The sequence below is a fragment of the Pinus tabuliformis genome, chromosome 7, assembly GCF_031772625.1.
Source record: "Pinus tabuliformis cultivar Carrire ecotype Pingquan chromosome 7, CPIR1, whole genome shotgun sequence".
In the NCBI taxonomy this organism is placed as follows: domain Eukaryota; kingdom Viridiplantae; phylum Streptophyta; class Pinopsida; order Pinales; family Pinaceae; genus Pinus; species Pinus tabuliformis.
The window spans coordinates 1,561,195,978-1,561,215,537 of NC_142293.1; the positions used below are offsets into that span (position 1 = coordinate 1,561,195,978).

The following is a 19,560-nucleotide window of genomic DNA, read 5'->3' on the forward strand; positions in this document are numbered from 1 at the left end:
GCATCTTCCCCATTGGGCCAACGATCTTTGGTAGATTGTTGAATGGGGTATTGTTTTCACTGCACATTCCGTACTAGACATTTTTTTTCCCTTAAAGCAAAAACCAGTTACATCCAAAGTAACTAATTCATTCAATCACAGAGCACTAAGATAACCCATATGTAGTCTTGTTGCCTTGTTGCCATCATTCCAATTAGGAATGCATCATTTAAGCATTAACTACATTTTGAAACGTAAAATGAGGCCCAAGAAAAATGAAAGAAATATTTCTCATTGGATAGGATGAGCCCTGTGAACCAGGGGATATAAAAAACCCTCTTTTTTTTCATCTTCACATCATAGAGGAGATGTTGCTTGCTTGAGGATTCTACTAGATCTTCTCACCGGGGTGACCACACTATGCTCCTCATCTCAACTACCCTCCTTTCAGATGATGTCCACATAAGTTGTAAAGCTTTCATAAGAAGGTGAGTCTATGGAAAAGTCTGGTGTAACTGCACATTCTTGATCAGTTGCAGAGGAAATGTTGTTTCCTATTCTTGACCTCCTTTCATATGTCCGAGAAATAGTGTCATATGCACTTGCTCTACTGACTATACTTATATCTGAGCTGCTCATCTTTGATGGAAAATACTCAACAAGTAATTCCACATGCGGTGGAGAAAGTCTGGAATTTACTTGCTTCTCTATCCTCTTTTAGTGGGATGATATAAAGTGCACCCTAGAATATGGGGAGTGGTAAACGTATCCTGGTTCTTTCATTGCTTTAACTAATTTCCCTCCAACTTCACTAGAGATCTTAGAATTTCTCCTAGAGGCAGAAACAAAATAAATAACAGCTAATGTAGTAGCTACTAGAATTGACAAACCTATAGTTGCACGAGGCAGAAGCTCTTTTACTGCATTCTTTGGAAGGGTGGAAGCATTGACTCTAGAAGCAATGAAGTCTTTTGTAGGAGATGAAGGAGATTCTTTAAATTCTCTCTCTTCAACTTGGGAAATCATAGAGTCAGTCCTCTTTATGAATTGAAATTCCTTCACAAGGTACTCAACATCTACATTTGAAGGAGAAGCACAGTAACTTTCATCTTCAACAATCACATTATCAAGTTTTTGGTTGTCCATGTCTAATGCCTCAAATTCTCACTTTACTTCTGAGTTTCTCTGTGAAACCAAAGGATCGAAAGGTTCACTGACTTCTGAATCTTCGCCATCTTCACCGACAACTCATACAAACTTCTGGTCATTGTTAGGAAGGACAGTAGTTTCAGGAATCTCATCAATGTTTTGTACTTCAGAGGCATGTTCATTGATATTATCTGCTTCTTCAGAACGAACCATAGGCAAAGATTCCTCAGAAGCAACAAATATATCTATTCTATATGAAGAACATGAGAACATAGATTCCTGAAAACCCTTTTCTCTACCATATACATCATTTTCATCATCTATGTCAGAGTAGGAGGATAAAGGTATGTCTAAACGAGGAAGGATTTCTGGAGAAGATAACAGCATGAAGTCTCCATGTTTATGTGCTCTAACTTTATTATCCTTTTCTTGCATTCTAGAGGATGATGGGTTCTCAGATGCACTGTGAAGATCAAATTCAAGCTTAGTATTCTCCACTAGAGCATGCTCTCCCTCCCTTGCATTGACTGTTTGGGTGGATTGTTCATTATGAACTGAAGAAGAAACAAACTAATCAAATCACTTCAGAGTGGCCTCTGTGCTACTCCCCTTCTCCAGTAAGGTCTAATCGGAGGAAAGGTTATGGTCCTTGATGTCCCTTTCTACAATATTTTCCAAGCCATGATGATTACCCATTCCTTCAATACCACTTCTATGGGTATTCTCAAAGGCATTCTCCATGATTCTTTCCATCATAGAATTTGTTAGTGCCTTTAGCTTGGTTAAGGATGAATCAACCTAGAACTTAACATTCTCTATAGTAACATCAAATTTTATCCTTGAATACTATAAAAGAGAATGCTTCATATCTTTGATAGAATCATGTCTCCAAAATACTTCTACGTCTTCAACAACATTCACTACCGAGGCATCAAACTCACCAGTAGCCAATGTATTGTTCTGCAGAGATGGTGGCAGAAGATCGAGGCTTCCGGATCCCAACAAAGAAACTGAAGCAGACATCAAAACAAACACAAACGACAATGACATTTTCAACCATCCAGAAGGCTTCTCCTCCTCATCTTCATCTTCATCATCATATATTGCCTACTCCTTTTCAAAAATGTTCAACCTGGGTTGAAAGGCGACACCACTAGTGTTGCAGGGATTTTCTTTAGATTTATCAACTGATGCTATTTCTTTTTCTTCAACCTCATGGATTTATCTACAATCAGTGGATAAACCTACAAAATCCATTTGGTCTCCCACGGGCTATATTTCTTAATCTCTGTGACATCTATAAGTCCACTTTCTTATCCAAATTCAAAAAACCCATGGTCCCCACAAGCTAGTCCCAAAACTTCCAACTCTAGGTCTCTTTCTGGACGATAACAGAGAAATTGAGGACACGGAGATAGATAATTAATCATAGGATTATAGGGTGGAAGGATTGTGGGCTCGTCGCTAGGATCAGGAAACTGAGCCAAAAAAGCTAATGACTCACCTTCCTCACTTAATTCAAGGTTAGATTCCTTGCAGGATTTTCTTTTAGGCTGTGGCATGGATTGAACCTCGTCCAGCTCCATACAATCCACTGAAACTTCTTCACACTCTAACATGGGGGCTATCTTCCACCATAAGCTCATATAGGGCCGAATTTTGGGGCTTCAACACTGAGGGCGATTCCACCAGGACTTTGCTCGGTGATTGCGTTGAAGAAGCTGTATGCCCAATAGTCTCATTTTCCTCCGAAAAAGTCCTCTTTCTGGGTTCAACAACCTTGGAAGCAGCTGAAAACATTGGGGCCATGAAGAATTTCATGCCTTTGGGTGTGGGCAACCTTAGGCTTGCAGATTTATGAGGCCGGATGTTGTCAATCCCATTGTTCTCTTTGATCTCCTATGATTGCCTAGAATATGAATCCTTGAACAAATACGGTGCTCTCTGAGGATACTTTGTAGGGCTATTAGTCCAAGTGGAGGCGCGGAGATTCTTCGCAGGAGCCTTGGGATGCAGATTAACATTGGATCTCTTTCAGAGGCCATCGCCATTTCCTAGGCTTGTGAAGGCAGTCTTGGGCCTGTCCAGAGCAGAAGAAAGAGATCTAAATGGAGATGCCATAATTAGACTCTGAAATCATTCTGTTCCTTCAATAGAAGCAACTTTCTCGCTTTCGTATTGGACTTTAGTATGCCGATAACTCGAATTATTTCCAAAGTAGGCGAGGCAATCATACTACAATAGGAGAAATTTGGCATGTTAAATTTTGATGGAATAAAATGACGAAAATAGAGTGAGGGGATTGGCTGGGCTAAACAGTGTTTTCCTAGCCAATGTCATAAAGAAAACGCATTTCGATGTAAAAATATGATTCAACGAAAAAAAAATTCAAGCCTAAAATAATTAGACAGTATATTAGGAAATAGTTCATATTAAATAAGAAGATGAGATTAAAAAAATGGCTTAGAAGTACATCAATTGACTTCTCACTTGTAATCTGCTCCCTTGTTGCGCCAAGAGGTGCATTCTACAACTCAGATAAGTATGTCACGTTTTCAAAAAATAATAAAAATATTTTTAGCTAATGTCGGCACATTTTAAATTATATATAGCTTTTTAATCTTATCAATGGACTAAGATTAGTTATTAAATATAGCTATGTATTTGAATGGACAGTAAATTATGTCATGCTTTTAATAATTCCTTTATCATATATGTGAATTTGTTTGGATCATAAATTTACCTTCAACAAAAAAATTACCACATTAAAATTCCAATATTAAGTAAAATTTTAAACGATTTTACTCTTTATCAAAATAAATGTCATTTCTTTAATCAAAGGGAAAAGATTAATTCAATACAAAGAATCGAAAATCTTGCTCCAAAAGCTTTTAATATTTAACATGTAAACCTAAACATTTAACATGTAATGTTTAACATTTAAGATTTAACATTTTTAATCTAATATTGGCCCGATTTAAAAATCAATCTAATTATTATTATGTATAAACACAATAAAAATTTAAAATATAAATAAACTTGAGGTATGGTAAATAAATAAAACCTCTTTTTATACTTACTCCAGAGGTACTCCATAAACCTCTTTATATTTACGAAAACTCAGAGAAAAATTTATTTAGTTGAAGCTTATGGGCTAAATACCATTTTAATGCCATGGGCTAAATATCATGGTCCAAATACCATTTTTATAAAAAACGTATGGTAAATAAATAAATATAAAAGAGGTATAAAGAGGTATGGTAAATAAATAGAAATATATCAAATGGATTAGAAATCAACATCTAATTATATACCAAGCCTATGGGCCAAATACCATGGTAAATAAAAGAGGCATCATCAATAAATAAAAATATAGATAAACCTCTTTTTATATTTACTCTATGATCCACTTTATGTTTATGTACACTTAAAAAAGAGGTTTTATTTAGGTGAATCCTATGGTCCAAATACAAAAAAACATTATTAACGGTTAATATTAATATTAAAAGTTTATTATTATTATTATTATTATTATTATTATTATTATTATTAAATCTAATATTTGTATTAATATATTATAATATTAATATTATTAAATTTAATAACTTTAGATTAATACAACATTAAATTTGAAAAAAAACATTATCAACAGTTAATATTAATATTAAAAGTTTATTATTATTATTATTATTATTAAATCTAATATTTGTATTAATATATTATAATATTAATATTATTAAATTTAATAACTTTAGATTAATACAACATTAAATTTGTTATATATATATATATATATATATATATATATATCTGAACTTTGGATATATATGGGAGGGAAGAACAATGACATAGTGTGATAGAGGTGGAGAGATAGGGGGAGTCACAAGAGAGAGATGAAGATAAACTAAAGGAGAGGGGAGAGGAGGAAATCAAGAGAGAGAAAAGGATAAGAGTGAGAGAGGTAGAGAAGGGTAAGATGGAGAGGGAGACATAAAGATGGAGAGGGGAGAGAGAGAGAAGGAGAGAGGGAGGGAGATAATGAGAGGATTGGTGGGTAGAGAAAGAGAGAGAGAGAGAGATAGGGGAAGAGAGAGGGAGGTAGGAGAGAAAGGGAGATAGAGGAAGGACAAGAGAGAGGAGGAGAGAGGGAGGGATAGAGAGATGGAGTTGGAGGGGGAGAGAGGGAGGGAAGAATAAAGACATAGAGAGCAAGAAGTGGAGAGAGAAAAGGAGCGACAAGGGAGAGATGGAGAGAGAGTGTGTATGTTTAGGGGTGAGATAAAGAGACAAATAAGGAGAGAAGGAGAGAAGGGGGGGAGAAGGAGAGAGGGAGGGATAAAGTAACCTAGTTGGAGAGAGTGAGAGAGAGAGAATGATAGGGGAAGAGAGGGAGGTAGGAGAGAAAGAGAGAGAGAGGAGGGATGAGAGATAGGAGGAGAGAGATGGGGGAAGAGAGAGGATTGGAGGGAAAAGAGAGAGAGAGAGAGAGAGAGAGAGAGATGGAGGAAGAGAAAGAGAGGTAGGAGAGAAAGGGAGAGAGAAGAAGGATGAGAGAGAGGTGGAGAGAGGGAGGGATAGAGAAATGGAGTTGGACGAGGGGGAGGAGAGAGGGAAGAAGAAAGACATACATAGTGAGAAGTGGAGAGAGAGAGGGAGTGACAAGGGAGAGATGGAGAGAGAGTGTGTGTATGTTTGGTGGGGAGACAAAGAGACAATGAAGCAGAGATGGAGAGAAGGGGGGGGAAGGAGAGAGGATGAGAGAGGGAGGGATACAGTAAAAGAGGTCGAGGGTAAAGAGAGAGAGAGAGGTCGGAGAGAAAGGGAGAGATAGGATGTGTGAGAGTGGAGAGAGGGAGGGAAAGAGAGATGAAGTTGGAGGGGGCAAAGAGGGAGGTAAGAAGAAATACATAGAGAGAGAAAGGTGGAGAGAGAGAGGGAGTGATAAGGAAGATGGAGAGAGAAGGAGAGAGGACATCAAGAGGAAAGAGAGAGAAGTGGGGGAGAGGGAGAGAAGGGAGAGGAAGAGGAAGAGGGTGGGATAGATATATAGATTGGAGAAAGAGAGTATGTTTTTGGGGTGATATAGAGAGACAAAGGGAGATAGAGATATTGATAGAAGGTGAAGAGAGGGAGGGATAGAGAGATTGATAAATATGGAGTGAGAGCGTGTGTGTGTGTGTGTTTGGGGGGGGTGAGATAGAGAGACAAGGCAGGGATGGAGGGGAGATATAAATATATATGGAGGGGGGAGAGAGGGAAGAAGATTTCTTACACTTGATGCATTGATTTCAGTGTAGATCACGATTTATAATCCTGTTAGATTGCTTGCACTAGATGCATTGATTTTAGTGTAGATGCTGATTTCTAATGATATTTGATTGCTTGCAATAGATGCATTGATTTAAATGTAGATTATTTCTAATCCTATTTAATTTCTTGCACTAAATTCATATATTTTAATGTAGATGGTGATTTCTAATCCTATTTGATTTCTTGCACTGGATGCATTGATTTCAATGTAGATGTTAATTTCTAATTATATTTGACTGCTCGCACTAGATGCATTGATTTCAATGTAAATGATTTATAATCCTATTTGATTGCTTTCACTAAATGCATTAGTTTAAACATAGATGGTGATTTCTAAACCTATTCGATTGCTTGCACTAAATGCATTGATTTCAGTGTCGATGTTGGTTTCTAATCCTATTTGATTGTTTGCACTAGATGCATTGATTTGAGAGTAGATATTGATTTCTAATCTTATTTTATTGTTTGCATTATATGCATTGATTTAAGTGTAGAAGTTATTTTCTAATCTTATTTGATTGCTTGCATTAGATGCATTGATTTCGGTGTAAGCACAAAAAAATATCGGCAATGTACATTGATTTTTGTGTTATACTAACTCAACTTATTAATATTGGAGAGCAAGAGAGACAAGGTATGATGTTTACTACAACAACACTAGCTAAAGATTTAAATAGTTTATGATTTCAATTGTCCTTTTCATATAATCGATATGAAAATATGACAAAACTAATAAGGGTAACAATAAGAATAGTAGAAGAAAATAGTTTGAGATTGATCACAATAAAGTCTATTTGTAATTAACTACATTCTTATTATTCACATTTTCTATCATTCAACACTATTACATTGTCACTTTGCATTCATATTTTTTTATTTCATCATTTTTCATCATTAAAGTTATTAACAATATTTATCATCTCAACAAACTGAGGTAACTAAGAAAATTTAAAATTAAAATAATCTGAGACATTTTTAGCATATTTAAAATGATTATATTAATATTACATGTATTTACATATTATTGATAAAATTAATCATATCTTTGATAAATTTTCCTTGGTCGTACACTAGATCCATATTAACTTCGGATCTATCAAATGTCTCGAGGTGCAAACATTTCCTCACGTTTTTCACTCAAAAAAGAGGTTTGCATCTCGAGAGATTTGATCCCTCTCGGCTCTTGATAAATCCGGCATGAAAACAAAGCTGTGGAGAATCAATTAAAGGCTATGAAGCGAGCACGCAATCGAAGATGGAAGAGACGTAGAAGCCTGCGTTTGGTGAGATATATATAAATTGAAGCCCGCTTTTTTCTACTATGAATACCATCCACCATGAAAGACTAAACATGAAAGATGTACAACAAAGGTGACATCATATGTTTTTATGGAATTGGATTCTTAAATTTTTATTTTTATAATAGGTTTTTTTTTTTAAATTCAAGGAAATGGCATGGATATGATTTTTTCTAAATTTTCTAGAATATTAGTATAATATTTAGAGTAATATATAAGTCAAAAGTTAAAATTTATGAACATTTTTTTAATTAAATTTATTAATTAAAAAAAATTCATGTAAAATACTATTATATAAATTCAATTATGGTTGTTTTTTTAAGTATGTGGTATTATAAGTCATAGTATTAGCACATAGTATTGTATACATGTCATTTTATATAGAATATTTGCAGTTATATACATAAGTCAAAAATTGAAATTTATTTTCAAAGTAATTATTACTTTATTAATTAAAAATTTCTCATGTGAAAGAGTATTATATAAAGTCAATTATGTGTGAAGTAGAAAAGCCATCGACATTGGCATGAGGTAGGTGGGATCTCTCGGAGCGAACCCTAACCAGACGCAATGGCTCCCTACGACTCTCAAAATCTCGGTGAATCCATCTATCCAAAGCCTAATCCCGCACGAAGTTCAGATGCGCCATCAAGAGAGGGGTTGCTGAACCGATTACTGAATTTGGAGCTGCAAAAATGACAAGATCTGAAAACCTGGACGATTCCTTTGCTTGCCGATATTTCTCAATTGGAACCCTGAACTGGACGAGCATTGATTGGAGTTAATGAAGCGGTTCGGCAAAGGAAGGATCTATGGATTAGGCAATCGACTGTCTTCTCAGCGGCAGTAGCAAACGGAGATGAAATCGCCGGTATTTTGGATTTTTAGAAATTGCTGCAGGTTTTTTTTGGGATTCGAGCAGAACCAAAGTATGGATCTGGGAACAAATCAAATTTTTTTCCCACGGATCCCTTTTCAGGTGCAGAGGATCTCTGTAAGGCAAGTGAGATCCAAAGCTATGCTCAAGAAATTAAGGTTTTAAACAGATCGGATACAGATTTGGATGGCTCAGATCTGACAAGAATCGAGCCACCCCAGATTGCCAGGTCCGGTTTTCAAATATTTGTAAAGACGCCAAAAGGAAACACAACCGTGATCTGGACTTATGACAGCGACAGGGTTTCAGATTTGAAGAACAACATCGCCAATCAGATTGGCTACCCAGCTGAGAAACAACACCTATTAAATGAGGGCAGATCGCTGCAGGAATGCAGAACCATGCAAGAATACAACATCAAGTCAGGCTCTACAATCATTCTCAATATGAGATTACGAGGAGGTGCCGAAAGCGCTAGAACTAGCTCGCAAAGCAAAGGGTCTTTTAAGGAAGCAGTGAAGGGCAAAGGGAAAGAACCCATAGTTGTCACTGAACCTCTGGGGCAGTACATTGTAGATCAAATGCCGGAGAGCCCATCTATCTCCATCGAAATACCAGAGGTAAATAATATATATTCAGATCTACAAAAAAATGCAGTTATTTGTAGATTCAATGGCTTTTGGCCTAGAACTGATGCATTGTATCAATGGATCCACTCGGTTTGGACAAAAAATTGCCAAATCTACCTATACCCTAAGGGGTTCTTTATAGTATGTTTTCACACAGAAGAAGAAAAGGAAATAGTTCTCAACCAAGGGCCATGGTTCTGGGGCAGTGCTGGACTTTTTATTACCCCTTGGTTTCCTGATTTTGATGCCAACACCATGGCGGTATCAAGGATGCCAGTATGGGTTAGGCTGCATAACCTTCCTTTACTTTTTTGGCATTCAAAGGCTCTAATAGCTATTGGAAATACCTTGGGGAGAATGTTAAAGATAGACACAGAGAGACATCTAAAAGGAATATTTACTTTTTCCAGAATATGTGTCGAGGTAGATCTCAGCCGAGGACTACCTGAAAGCATAATCCTGAACTTCAATAATACACAGTGAAAACAACCTTTGGACTATGAGAATACAGCTTTCAGATCCTGGGGATGTCAACAAACATGTCATCTGTACAATGCATGTCCAAGCCTCAACAAGAGCAAGCAACAAGAAAGGAAGCCGAAAGGATGGCAGAACATAGATGCTGCATTTAAGAAGGCAGCTACAGCAAAGAAAGAAGAACATAATACAACAAAGGATAAATATCAGGACAATAAGGATAAATAGATTAATGAGGAAAAGGAACAAGAACTCCAGCTGGAAATAAGTGGTAATAAACCAAGTCACAGTACTGAAGGATCGGATTCAGATAAGGAACAACCAATGAACACAGTGGAAAACCAGATTGCCATTATTGACTCCACTCACAACATGGATGGTTGGCGAAAAGTGGAGAAGAAGAAGGGTAGGAAGACTTAGGTCAACTGGTTTTTTTGTGGGATGCACTCCGAATAATAGGAGCGGCACTTTCTTTTTTGCTTTTAGGCAGGACTGTATCCTGCGAGCTGTATGATCTACTTTCATACAACCAAATTGAATGCTTAATGCATATACTATGTAACTTTTTATTTTAATAAAAAGTTTGATTTTTTTCTTTGGGAAAAAAAATAAAAGTCAATTATGTGTTTTTCACATATGTGGTATTGATAAGTCATAGTATTAGCCCATCATATTGTAACAAAGACTATTTAGAAAGTTGAAATTTATGAACAAAGTAATTATTTCTTTTTTGTTTTTTTAATTAAATTTGTTAACTAATTTTTTTTTATGTGAAAGAGTATTATATAAAGTCAATTAAGGTTTTTCCAAGTATGTAATATTGATAAGCCATAGTATTAACCAATAGTAGTGTATCCATGTCAAATTTTCTAGAATATTTATAAGTATATACATAAGTCAAAAGTTGAAATTTACCTTTAAAGTAATTTTGTTTTTTTTTTTTTTTTTTATAAATTTATTAATTAAAAAATTCTCATGTGAAATAATATCATATAAATTCAATTATGGTAATTATTTATTTATTTTTAATTATACTTATTAATTAAAAAAATCTCATGTTATATAGTGTCATATAAAGTCAATTATGGTTTTTTCAGGGATGTGGTGTATATATATATATATATATATATATATATATATATATATATATATACATATATTCTTTTTCTAATTAATAACACAAATCATTTAAAATAAAATTATAATTGAGTTAAGTTTTATGACTTTTTAGAATTTTGGCAATGTGAAATGTATCATGAACTAAATGTTTTCATATTTATGGACATTTATCAACAATTTAATTTATATGGTTGCCTTAGTTTATCAAGAATATAAAATCATATATTTTAAATATAAATACTAATTGAGCCGAGAGGCTCATTCTACAACCCAAAGAGATGTGTAAGTACGCCCATGTTCAACTTGGAATTGACATGTGTCCCTTTAATATATACATATTAAAAAAAATGACAGATATAATAAAAAATAAAAATGAATATAAGTATTTTGTTTGTTTAATTAAAAGTATTATAAAACATCAATAATCTCACTCTATGTCTATGCTAAGAAGAAGTTATAAAAATATATCACTCAATCTAGACAATAAATAAAATATATAGTAAAAAGACAAAAGTGGATATACGTCTTGGGTTTGTTTAATTAAATGTATAATCAAACATCAATAATCTCACTTTATGACCATACTAAGAAGTGATAAAAATATTTCACTCTCACTTTCAACCATAAATAAAATATTTTGATGTCTATATTAAACAACATAATCTTATATAACTTTATATAGAAATAAAGTACTTAAAAGTTAAAAAAAACTATATATACATTATATAAGCCAATTGAATTTCCTTTTTAGTTTATTTTCTTATATATATAGGATCAAAGTGTAGACAATTTATTTAAATTTTACACTCTAAATATGGCTGCAACCATGAACATTGAAAATTATAAATATGGCCACAGGTGGCCTGTGACAAGAAAGTGAGGTAGAGGAACGTTCAGATGGAAAACCATAAGTACAATAGTATGGATCAACATAGACATCATATAGTGCAACATACAGTTTCGACACAAAGGAAATAAGTGCACAATAGTCAAATAGCTAAATAACTATTTTATGAAAAGGATTGTTCATCACATAGAAGACATGTGTGCTCTATTTTTTCCATTCGTTTCACCATAGCTCTTCACTTTTTCATTGTACATTGGTCTACATGCATCTCTACACCTAGGTTTTCTTGACCTAGGAAAGAAACTATCGAGGGTTACCTTGTAAAGATTGTATCGAATGCAATCATTACTATCCCTTCCTATTTTAATGATGCTTAGAACCAAGCAATGCAAGATGTTAGTGAAATTATAGGATCGAATGTCAAAACAATCATAAGTAATCCTATTGCAACATCCCTTTATTATGGCATGAATGAGAAGGAGCGCCTAGTTGTTGTGTGTAATCTTTGTGGGGGAACTATCGATGTACCTGTGGTTGAAATATCCAATGGTGTATTCGAGGCATTTTCCTTCCCTTGAGATGTTAGGTTATTATACATTCATTATTAATTTCTTCTCATTCTCTGCTTTATCACGCAAATTATTGTATCCTTGTTAGATTTTTATTAAAGGTAAAGACCAGAAATGGTGATAATTTTTTTGGGGGTGAGGATTTTGATAATGCTCTGCTCTAGTATTTAGTTGTTGAGTTCAAAAAGACAAAAAAAGACTTATCCTAGGATAAGCTAGCCTTACAAAGGCTTCAAGAGGCTGTAGAGAAACCGAAGGTGGAGTTGTCATCTTCTCCTAAGACAAATTAACCTACCATTTATCATGGAAGATGCATCTGGTACAAAGCATTTGAATGTGACATTAACTTGTTTAAAGTTTGAAATGTTAGCAAATCACTTAATTGAGAGAACAAGAATCCCTTGCAAGAATTATCCCAAAAAAGCAGGGATTACGACATTGGAAGTGGATGAATTTATTCTTATGGGAAGAATGTATTGGGTGCCAAGGGTTTAAGAGATTTTTGTTAAGATTTTTGGAAATATGTCGAGTAAACGTGTTAATCCAAACGAGGCTATAACAATGGGTGTTGCCATCCAAAGTGGAATTTTGCGGGCTAATGTAAAGGAACTTCTTTTATTGGATGTGACTCCTCTTTCTCTTGGATTAGAAACACTTTGCAAGGTTTTCATTAGGTTAACAAGCAGAAATACAACAATCCCAATGAATAAGAGTCATATATTCTCAACTGATGCAGATGGTCAAAGTTGGTGGATATACCATGATGTTGGAAGAAGTAAACCCATTCAATGAGGAGAGTCTTCATCCTTGGGAGGAGGCCCCAAACCTTCAGTTGTGGGCTTAGTATCAACTATCCATAATTTTCGTGCATGGTTCATCTTGATGGCCCGAGGAATAGTATGAAATTTGTCGAAGTGAGAGACCACTTTGGGGTTCTTATTGCGGGTCAATGCCTTTTCTTCTCTTGACACTCTCTTAAGACTTGACTTGCTTTATGTTAATGTCGTTTCCTGAAGGTTGAGAATGCGTAGTGTGTAAGAGAATATCCTTGAGGTGGTAATTTGTTCATTGTGCATTATCTAGTAGCCCAATAACTCATGTAGGTGGATTATTTCCATCTCTCCCTCCACATTTGCACTTATATATGTAGACTCAAATCTACACAAATGTGAGACCCTTATTGTTAAGTACATCGACAATATGCTAAAAACCAATTGATACACATATCTTTGTTGTGTTCCAAAGATATAAGATACTAATTCTAATCTAGTACTGTGTTGTGCGAGAATCCATGGCCTAGGGAAGAGAATCTCCCAATACATAAATGTTTGAGTGAATATTAGATGAGAGCAAGGAGGGGCTAACCTTAAAATGAGCATATTCTCAAAACTAGAACAAGTGCTTCAATGTTTCATTCTTGTCACATAGTGGGCATTTAAGGTATAGAATCAGTAGGTGTTCAAGCTCATGTTATTCTTCTCAAATTTATGCCTTACAGTGTTTCCTTTCCAACATCTAGTGCAATTGCTAGAAATAATATATTTGATTTTAAGGTCATGGCCATAGACCAAATTGGTGTATGAGAGCCCCTTGTTTGTGGGACAAGGGACCCACCTCCCTTAACTGCTAAATTCTACGAAAGCATACATAATATACCCCCCTCTGATTGTGACCTCTTACTAGGAAACACATGCTCTTAATCATTAGGCCACTCAAGTTGTATAATAATAAAGTTATAATTTAATTAGTTTTATGATTTTTTAATTTTAGCAACATGAGATGTGTCATGTAATAAGTTTTTTGTTACCTATTATGGATTAATGTCTATGAGAATTTACCAACCACTTAATTTATATGGTTGTGTTAGGTGGAAGGATTTAATCTCCAAGGAATATTCTAGAATATTTATAACAATATACCCAAATCAAAGCTTGAGATTTATCTCCAAAATAGTTTTGTGTTATTTTTTTCCCTTTTAATTAAATTGATTAATTAAAAAATGACATATAAACAAGTGAGTTATGGTTTTTTTGGGCATGTGGTATTAATAAGCCATGGTATTAGCCCATAATATTGTAACAAATCCTATATACAGATTAAGAATCTCCATTGCAAACATCAACAACAAAGGAGGTAACTCTAGATATTGTTCTCGACCAAAAATCCTCTTCCACTGGTCTTTATTCTTTTTGTTAGTTGTATTTTTTTAATCTTATTATGTTCTGTTGAGGAAGTGTGTTTGGATTATAAATTATAAATTATTATAATATTATTTTCTAGTGATAAGTTTTACCTCTCCTAAATAATTTATTAATAATAATCTAATTTTAATTTGGAATTAAAAAAAATGATTTCTCATACGTTAAGCCCCTTGTTACTATGTATAATGCAGTAGTATTAATTGATTTTTTTAAGATAAAAATATTATAAATTTATTTTATTTCCCTAATTTAAATTATCTTAATTATTTTCTTCAATGTTTTTATATTTTGTTTCCATTAGTTATATTTAAATTTCTCACCTACCCTTAATGCTAAGGAAAAAGAATTCTTAATATTTTATTTTAATTTGCTATTTTTTGTTCCTTTAAAATTAAAAAATAATATTTAGATTTTCTAGTAATATATATATATATATATATATATATATATATATATATATATATATATATTATTTTATATGAGTAATTTAGGACTTCCAAGAGAGTATGATAAAAAAGACAAAACCTAAGAAGAGAATAATAATATTTATCCCAACTATCCAAAGTACATCCAATTTTTATAATGTTGAATGGAGTATGATAAAAAAGATAAAAACTAGGAAGAGTATAATAACATTTATCCCAACTGAATCTGAGCGTGACCTAGCTCTGCAACAACACGAGCGCTCCTGTGAAGAGTTTGGGCAACGTTGAAGGTCACGTCGGCCTGCCGCATATCGGCTTGGTTGGGACTTACTCGAGGTCGCCTGCCTCCATGGAGGTGTTGGGCTCTCCTCAGGGGCCTCCCATCTCTCCTCTTCTGCCTTCTGCCTCTGAAGCTTTCAACTCTTTGCTCGCATCCTTGCCAAAGAAGAAGAAAGGCGAAGCTGCAAAGTTTGTGAAGAAACTAGAGGACATCGCCGAGATTTCTCTCCCACCAGATGGGCTGATCCAAGTTGTTCTGTCTCTAGCAGATCATGCCCTCGTTGGCCAGTTCACAGGGATTTGGCCACCCCTAAATCCATAGAGATCTGGGTCGCCAAGAAATGGGCAGCCTTGATAAAAAATAGAGTAACCTCATACTTTCTCGGGATAGGTTGCTTTCTGTTCGAGTTCACTGCAAAAGAGGACAAGGACCTGATTTTCCAAAATGGACCTTACTTCATGGGCCCTCAAGGATTGTATCCAAATAAATGGATGCCAGACTTCGATCCGATAGTGGATGTTTCCACAGCGGTCCCGGTGTGGGTGAGACTCCCTAATCTCCCAGTGCTTTGTTGGAATTGGGATTCGTTGAAGCAAATAGGCAACACCCTAGGTAAATTCATAGATTAGGCTAATAATAAAGACCAGTACGATTGCACCAGAATCTACGTGGAGGTAGATCTAGAGGTGGGGCAACCGGAAGCCATCAAAATCATCGTAGGTCCCTGGTCTCATGTGAAAAATCTTGACTATGAGAAGCTACCCTTGAAATGCCAGAAATGCCACGTCTATGGCCATTTTTCTAGAGGTTGTTCGTCCAATGGGGCGGAAGAGAAAGGGAAAGAAGAAGGCTGGAACCAGGTAAAGCGAACCAAGACCTCTCATAAGAAGACTACAACTGCAAATGATAAAGGCCCTCAGACGGGCGCTGTTCAGCAATCAACCATGGAAGGCCAAGAGAACAAATTCGAGCTCCTAAGATCTGAAACCGTGGCCTCCCAAGAGGTTGAGATCCCAAAGGAAATTTCTCCCGCCAAAGCTTCCCCCTCCGTCTCGACCAAAGGTGGAAGTGCCGCAGAGAGATCCAAAGGAAAGCTCTCAGAAGAGGAGGAGGAAGTCCAAGAATCTGAGGAGTCAGAAGAAGAAGGAGAAATAGGAGACTCTCAATCCTCTCCCAAAAGATCCACAAGAGGACGCAACTCTGCAAGGGAAAAAAGAGATCAGGAAACCTCTAAATACAAGCTTCAGGGTAGCTAGCCAACCCTTGAGAAGCTATTGACAAAAACTCCAAAGACGACGAGGAATCAAACAGAGGGTTCCAAGGGAGCCCACCATAACAAAATTAAATGATGAAGATCGTCTCCAGGAACTGTAGGGGTATGGGCACTAGAGCCAAGGAAGAAGCAATGAAAAGCTTAACAATATTGGAAGCCCCGATATCCTCCTCATCCAGGAGACCAAAATGGAGGATACAACTTTCTTCCAAGCAAGTAAAAATTTTTGGAATAAAAGCGGAGCACAAGCTATCTCTGCTCGCGGAGCCTCGAGAGGGCTTGGCTCCCTCTGGAATGCCAACAAGTTCTCAATAATCTCTGAGACTTTGAACACCCACTGGATCTTCTTAAATATGAAACATCTTGATACCAAAGAGATCATATGTCTTTTCAATGTGTATGTCCCTAACAATGCCGGGGAGAAGAAGATTCGTTGGGACTCCATAAAAAATCTGGCAGATCTAGAGAACCTGCAAAACATTATCATCGCTGGAGATCTCAATCTCACCCTTCTTTCATCAGAAAAAAGAGGAGGCTGCATAGTAAGGGATTCAACAAGGGAATGGGCGGAGGATCTCATGCAGGACTGGGACCTACTAGACATCAAGCCTTCTTCCGTAAGTACACTTGGTCAAATAAAAGAGTCGGTCTTGGTCATATAGCTGCAAGACTATATAGATTTCTTGTTCAAAGTTCCTTTCTTCTTATCGGTATAGAGGCTAGAATTCACATCCTCCACAACAGTGTTTCAGATCATAAGCCCATTAGACTTGAGCTACTGGCTCTCAAGGATTTGGGCCCTATTCCTTTCAGATTCAATCCTCTATGGATCAAAGAGGCAGATTTCATGCAAAAGGTTAGGGATTGCTGGAAGGAGCCAGTCAAGGGTTCCCCCTTTTTTGTTTGGGAAGTAAAACTCAGAAGAGTAAAAGTGATGCTGAAAAGATGGGCCAAGACTTTGCCCAACCGTGCAACTGAAAGAAAAAAAATTCAAAGTTCCTTAGAACTGCATCATATTCAACTGGAAGAAACTGAAATCACAAAAGAAGACCTGGACAAGGAGACGAAACTTCAGCAAAAAATTCACAAGGCTTGCTTGGCCGAGGAAGAATACTGGAGGCTTGAATCCAGGAACCTTTGGCTCAAAGCAGGGGATAGAAAGTTCTCATTCTTTCATAAGCAAGCCCAAGCCAGGAAATGCTCTAACTTCATATCTGAAATTAAAGAAGAGAACTACATCCTAAAGGATATAGCCAACATCAAAAAGGTAGCTTCCAACCATTTTAAGAATCTGTACAGTGAGGGAATGGAGGTTGGAAATAGTTCTAATCTCCTGGATGTAGTTCCCCACCTGATCATTGCTAGGATGAACCATCTATTAGAAGCTAAAGTCAACAAAAATGAAGTAAAGGATGCCCTCTTTGATATGGACCCTGGTAAAGCCCCGGGACCGGACGGATTCACAGCCAGATTCCTTCAATCCTGTTAGATTGTGGAGAAGGAATTCCTCAAAATGATCCTAAAATCCCAAGATTGCCAGAAAATTGGAGGCTGCACAAATTCATCATTCCTTGCCCTTATCCCCAAGGAAAAAGGAGCAAACTCCTTCAAAAGATTCCGCCTGATCTCCCTGTGTAATATTGGATACAAAGTGATAACAAAAGTAATAGCGAACAGATTGAGGAACATCCTCCCAAAAATCATCCCGGAGAACCAAGGAGGATTCATTCATGGCAGACAGATCGTGGATAATTTCATTTTGGTTCAAGAGGCGATCCACTCTAACATGCATTGAAAAGAAAAAGGTATGGTGGTCAAGCTCAACCTAGCAAATGCTTTTGATCGAGTTAGACATAGTTTTTTGTTGGATGTTTTGCACAATAATGGGATTTGGATTAAGATTTATAAACTGGATTCAGGCTTGTATATCAGAGGCCTGGATTGCTCCCCTAGTAAATGGTAGGGCTGCAGATTTCTTCAAAGCATGTAGAGGGCTGAGGCAGGGGTGCCCCCTCTCTCCCCTCCTCTTTGTGCTGCAGGCTTCTGTCCTTATCTTTTATATAGACAAGAAGCAACAAGACCAAGAGATAGCTGGGCTAAGCATAGCAAGAGGGGTAAAAAACATCAATCATGCCCTTTTTGTCGATGACACCTTATTGCTGGGGGTTGCAACTCCGCTCTCAGCTACCAGATTTAAAGAAGTGCTGGATGAATTCTGTGAAGTCTCGGGCAACAAATTAAACAATGCGAAATGTCATATTTATTGCTGGAATATTTCTCCATCTTCCCTAAATTCCATTGCTAGATGCCTAGGCTTTGCAGCCTCTTGTTGAAGCCCCAAAAATTGGGTCGAAAACAAGGGGGATACCCACCCGGTCTGGACCTTGGTTGGCAGCTCCTTATCCGTTTGGTATAGTAGGTCCGACTGGGGATAATGGGACCAGTTTCCCAATCTAAGGGGTGTGTGTGTGTGTAGAGTTGGATGATGCTGATCTAGGGGTATTCTAAGCTAATTTAATTCAAACTTCTAAACTAACTCTATGCTATTGTAATCTAATAAGAAATAACACATCTAATCTACGCTAACCCGGGGTGTATTTCTTCTATTATGCGATCTAAAAAGATTTCGAACAATAACTGGTAATAAAGATCATTCAGCTATCATAAGAATAGAAATCAATTAAGATAAACCACTTTGCATAAAAAGTTAAGCAAAACAGTTGTGAACAGCATACCGCATAATAAGTTATTCATATATCAAGCACAAATAAATGACTCCACTGTACAGAAGTGCCAAATGGTAGCCCACACATTCATGCATTAACATATAAACAATTGAAAACTGCATATCACTTTAAGAATATAAGCAGAAATTAGTCAAGAGATAAAAGTACCATTTATGACTGGTTTCACTCATAAGCTTCAAGCAATAATGATTTATCTCTACTTGTTCTAACATCTACTAAGAGTACAAAAGTGCAACATCAGTAGAAGACATTAAATGCAAACATTGATAAATCTCGATCCATCCTTTCATCAAAAACCCCCTCCGAGGGTTCAAAAGTGCATGTTCTGAGGACAAGTTTTTTGACAAATTTCCGGACCCTTCTCCAAATGCCTGAGAAGG

General features: G+C 36.1%; 1 protein-coding gene across 1 annotated transcript; it reads left to right on the top strand.

The window, feature by feature from the left end:
• The first annotated feature begins 16,995 nt into the window (after nt 1–16,995).
• Nucleotides 16,996–17,922, top strand: LOC149253988 (uncharacterized). The gene has a single exon (XM_089454650.1). It carries the CDS (start codon nt 16,996–16,998, stop codon nt 17,920–17,922), a length of 927 nt encoding a protein of 308 aa, XP_089310776.1.
• The last annotated feature ends 1,638 nt before the right edge of the window (nt 17,923–19,560 follow it).

Bases quoted from the DNA above. Each gene is read 5' to 3' on its own strand.
- LOC149253988 (XM_089454650.1), top strand. From the start codon at position 16,996: ATGGGCGGAGGATCTCATGCAGGACTGGGACCTACTAGACATCAAGCC.